The 4753-nt window shown below is 43.3% G+C and overlaps 1 protein-coding gene across 1 annotated transcript; it reads right to left on the bottom strand.

Annotated features, from left to right (window-relative positions):
- Positions 1-704: 704 nt before the first annotated feature.
- On the bottom strand, positions 705-4453 carry pou5f3 (POU domain, class 5, transcription factor 3). Its single transcript, XM_034709177.1, has 5 exons — positions 3385-4453; positions 3141-3252; positions 2831-2961; positions 2441-2605; positions 705-2355 (listed from the first exon to the last, which is right to left on the bottom strand). Exons 1-5 carry the CDS (start codon positions 4135-4137, stop codon positions 2095-2097), a joined length of 1422 nt encoding a protein of 473 aa, XP_034565068.1. The 5' UTR covers positions 4138-4453; the 3' UTR covers positions 705-2094.
- Between the last annotated feature and the right edge of the window lie 300 nt (positions 4454-4753).

Here is a 4753-nt window from a genome sequence, read left to right as displayed (position 1 = left end):
GAGTTGTTGTTACGTTCCAAGAGGACTCATGTAGTGACGAGATGGTGTAAGCAGTGCCTGTTTTCTATTTGTCATGTTTGATATATGAATATAGCGCAATGGAGACCTGGCATTATAAGGTTGACTATTCATTTCTGTTTAATAAACAGTGTAATCTTGTAGCTCTATGATGCCACCTCCCTATCTTGGGTTGACTGCTAACTGCTCCACCTGTACCAGCCGCGTCACAGGTTACTGACTGCCTCTGATGGTATTTGATTATTTCAAGTACATCCACTCTGTATGTTAAGTGATCTTTGTTGATGATAATGTAAACCAGGCATTACATCTGTAATAAATGTGAATAAATGCTGTTTCAAAATACTTTCCTACTGTTTTGTGCACTAGCACAATGAAGAGTTCCTGTGCTATATGTTGTGACACCTCAATGTTTCCCATTTAAAAAAATCTAACATGTAAATGTTTGTTGATTGAGTCTACCATAGGCCTATTAAGTCAATTTACACAGTAGACTCTGAGAAATCTCAGTCTTGTTTGCATACGAAATAAATAGTCAGCAAAAGACATCTTGATGATCTTATAGTCTTATGACATAAAACAAAGATTTATGTACTTCCGTGGGTTAGTTTTTCAAGTAGCCACATTCCCACCAACAGACCATCATTTCAGTTCCAGTTCATTCATAGTTAAACCAAATCTCACTATATGTCTCAACATGCTTTAATACTAGAGCAGTCCTTTTTTTAAGAAAGCACAAAAACAGAAGATATTTCACAAATTTTGGTGGCACATATTTACTGAAAAACAAGACACTTATATACACACAATGAAAGTTTTGCCTGAATGACTGGATGCAGATACATTTATGGTTCAACTTGAAAACCTCTAGATGTAGCTAATGTTTCAATAAATTATAATTTAATTGATTTACAATCTGTAGAGAAAAAAACTGCATTGTAGTTTCAAACAGGTATGATTGTAGTCTCAAACACAGGTGAATATTGCAGCAGTAATTCTCATTTAACAAGTTAATGACAGAGGTCATTTACCAATTTTATGGAAGATATTCCGTCTCTGATTATTCAGATTTTATTCCCAACTCTTCTTTGTCACAGCCAAGCATGAGACTTATAAGTCACAAGGTAAATGCTAGTAAGTAAATGTCACCTGAAACATGCCTACCAAACAAGACCAGATGAGAGAATTACTCCAGTGAGCCCCCAAACTTGACTTTTAGTTGTTCAACATTTCATTAACAAAATTCCTTCACAATAAATTCATGAGGTATTGAAATACAACTTGGCTCTCAATGTCTATCACCTGAGTTAACATTGTTCAAAAGAGTGTGCAATTGGCAGAAGTACAACGAAGACACGCAAAGTCATTTGTCACATCCCCAAAAATATTATTTTCAATCATACCATCCCAGTTAAAGTTAAAAATCCTTGCTGGAGATCTCAGAGTCTCAGCCTTCCAATACATGTGGCACAAATGTACAAAAAAAAATAATACTCAATATCAAAAAAGGCAACTTTGTGCAAAATCCATGGAAATACACACCCTGAATAAGAAGTCAGATTTTCCATTTCAAAAATACTCTGGACAAAAAAATGTAGCTGCTCTGATCAATTAAGACATGTAAGTATTGCACAAATGTTGACTTAAATGGTGAAACTCTGGTCATTTCATCAGACATAACCATTCCTCATTTAGGGCACAGCAAACTTCCCCAAACTAAGTACAAGTTTAACCTTAGCTCTACTTGGTTTTACGATCCATAAGTTGACTCAGGCTACTGGCACTTTTTGAGAACTGTGATGGAAACATCCTACAAAATCCTTTTACAACACAACATCCAAGAACACGTAAAAACATGAGCAACATTACTTCATAGTTCTTGAAGTTAAAAAGCTGATGTGCAGTTTTGAGTTGTGAAGGAGGATGTGGGCCATGGCAGTTCCTTAAGTCACAATTTCTACACGTTTGATCCATCTCACTGCTGCGGACGTAGTACTTCGACCTGGAGGCTCAGATTGAGTTTGAGTTGGATGATTAAAATGTGGGAATGCAATCTGTGCTCCTGCCCAAGCACGCTTATCCAGTCAGGTGACTAACCAGTCCAGGGTGCAGGGCTTGTTTCAGGATGTCTGGCCGGTGAAGTGGGGCCATGTAGAGTGTGGGAGGAGGGGCACTGGGGTAGCTAGAAGTAGAGTAGCCCTGACTGGGAATGGGAGATTGGGCCATACCAAGTGGAGAGGGACTCTGCTCGTAGTATTGGCCATCGCACTCCTCATCTAACGGCAGGGCCAGACGCTTTCCCTTTTGTCTTCTGTTGCAAAACCAAACACGTACAACCTGTCGAGAGCAGCATATGTGTCGTAAAAATGTGACCAATGTAACACTGTATTTAAATTACTGATCCCTTTAAGTTTGTACTTACATCTCTTTCTAGACCCAAGTCGTCTGAGATATGTGTGATCTCCTGGGTGTTGGGCTTGGGACACTTGATGAAGTAAGACTCCAGAGCAGAGCGCACAGCCCCCTCCAGGCTGGTCCTCCGTTTTCTCTTTCTGGTGTCAACAAATACTCGCTCAATCTTGTACATCTGTGGAGTCAGAATTAGAGAATAAAGTTTCTTTCCACACATCCAAACGTCATAGTTCAAGCCACTAGGTGGCGCACTACACTCCACAAGATTAGAGTGCCTTGATTCAGGTTTGCTCAGCAGGAAGTTAGCCAGGTCTGAAAAGACCAGCTGATCCCAAGAAGCTTTGTGATCGTCTGTTGTCTTGTAAACTAGTTGGCAGATGTCAAAGATCTACAAACTTACATCCTGGGGATTGTCCGAGGTCTCTGCCTCGTTCAGCCATCTCTGAAGAAGGGGCTTCAGCTTGCACATGTTCTTGAAGCTCAGCTGCAGAGCCTCAAAGCGACAAATGGTCGTCTGGCTGAACATCTTACCTAGAGGCACAATAACAAGTGTCATTAGAGAACTGGGTAGGCCCATTCAAAAACCAAAACCTTGAGTTACACTCATCTAAACCAAAGACCCCATCGACTAAAACAACTCAATTTAACAAGGAGACCTAGTCCATATGATCAATGTGTGTCTTTAGTAATTATATGGGAAATTAACTTACCATAAAGGTTACCAAGAGCTAGTCCAACATCCGCCTGAGTGAAACCCAAAGTAATGCGTTTGTGCTTCAGTTCCTTAGCGAACTGCTCCAATTCTTCAGTGGAAAGATTCTCCTGAAGAATACAAAAAGTGGGAATTAAATATAAAATAAATCTAGCACATCTATGCAGTGTCATGGCAAGCAGAGTCTACAAGCAAAGTCACAAGTAGATTGACGATAACCCTGAGTCAGTGGCTTGTCTTACCTCCTCGGAGTCACTGCAGCCGCCGCTGGAGGAACCGCTGCTCCGCGCAGAGGAGGCCGGATTCTGCGCCTGAGGCCCGGAGGTAGCCTGCGTACTGTTCACGCTGAAAAAAGCGTTCCCTGGAAGACCACTGCTCGGGGGTGAAGGGGACATAGATGGCGAAGAAGCGGAGGACGTTGATGGGTTTTGATTATTGCTCCCAGGTGGGGTAATGTGGGTGATTCCGGGCCAGAAGGACGGGTTCCAGGCCGGAGAATAAAACACTCCGTGCGGCATGGCGGCCGAGGCCGGGTATTGCTGAACCTTCACCTCCGTTGGGTAGCCATCATGAACGCTGTCCTTCTCGGACTTTATCTCGGGAAGTTTGATCTGCTCCCTGGTTTCAGCGATGGGAGGACTCAAATTTACAGGCTGGGTAGCTGCTGTTACGCCGGGTACCTGGCCGGTGTACTCGGATGCAGCAAAGGGATACCAGTGCTTGGGTTGCCCAAACTCTCCGGCCTGCAAATCGGATCCCCTGTAGTCACTGGTGACGGGAGGGAAAGGGAAGAAGGTCTGCGCAGGAGCCGATGTGATGCCTCCGTAAGCGGTTTTGTTGTATAGAAAGCTCGGGTCGGTTAGCATGCCGTGAGAGAGCTGGAATGACGCCGCGCTGCCCAAAGTATCCTGACCCAAACTCTGGGTGCCAAGGTTTGTCCGGCTGAAGTCATACGGCCGGGTTTGGCAGTCGGGACTCTGGGGTCTTTCAGACATCCCTGAAAGTAAAGACAGTGCACTTCCGAGAAGTAAAAAATAAAGATGTCAGATAAGACTGTTCAATGTGTTCATCCGTTTTACGCACGAACCAAGCTAAGGTGAAAGGTCGAGAAAATAATCAAAAGTGCTCGAAAAAGCGTCCCTTCCACAGTTCAGCCCCAAGTAGTTGCCGTTATGGTGAAAAAATAACCACCAACACACCTCCGGCCCTACTCCATTCAGTCTTGTTAACACCTCCAGCACCAACCTCAACTTCAACCTCAAATGCCCCTCTCCGGCCCCTACCCCACAGCTTTTCCCAATCACAGCTGCGGGTGTTGCACATCGCCCTGTCTCGCTGCCCATTGGCTGGCGAAGACAATTGCGCACAGCTGATTGTGAGTTTGTGAATGACCTTGATTCTCGTTAAACAGTGTGGGCGTGTTTAATGTGTTTTCACATTTCATTTAAGACATTCTGTTGTGATTTTGCTAAAGGTGGGATTAAACTATTTATGCACAATGTGTATAATTCAGGATAGCATGAATGACCCTACAGTGGAAGTCCCCTCATAAACATATTTACATTGCAAATAAGGCACAGGTTACTCCTCCTGTAGATTCATGTAGAACAG

The sequence above is a fragment of the Notolabrus celidotus genome, chromosome 19 (genome assembly GCF_009762535.1).
Source record: "Notolabrus celidotus isolate fNotCel1 chromosome 19, fNotCel1.pri, whole genome shotgun sequence".
NCBI classification, from domain to species: Eukaryota; Metazoa; Chordata; class Actinopteri; order Labriformes; family Labridae; genus Notolabrus; species Notolabrus celidotus.
This window is presented reverse-complemented; position numbering and strand designations above follow the sequence as displayed.

Coding starts and splice junctions, on each gene's coding strand:
- pou5f3 (XM_034709177.1), bottom strand. CDS start 4,137: ATGTCTGAAAGACCCCAGAGTCCCGACTGCCAAACCCGGCCGTATGAC. Junction 2,962..3,140: donor AGCTCTTGGTAACCTTTATG/GTAAGTTAATTT, acceptor TTGTGCCTCTAG/GTAAGATGTTCAGCCAGACG. Junction 2,356..2,440: donor ACTTGGGTCTAGAAAGAGAT/GTAAGTACAAAC, acceptor TGCTCTCGACAG/GTTGTACGTGTTTGGTTTTG.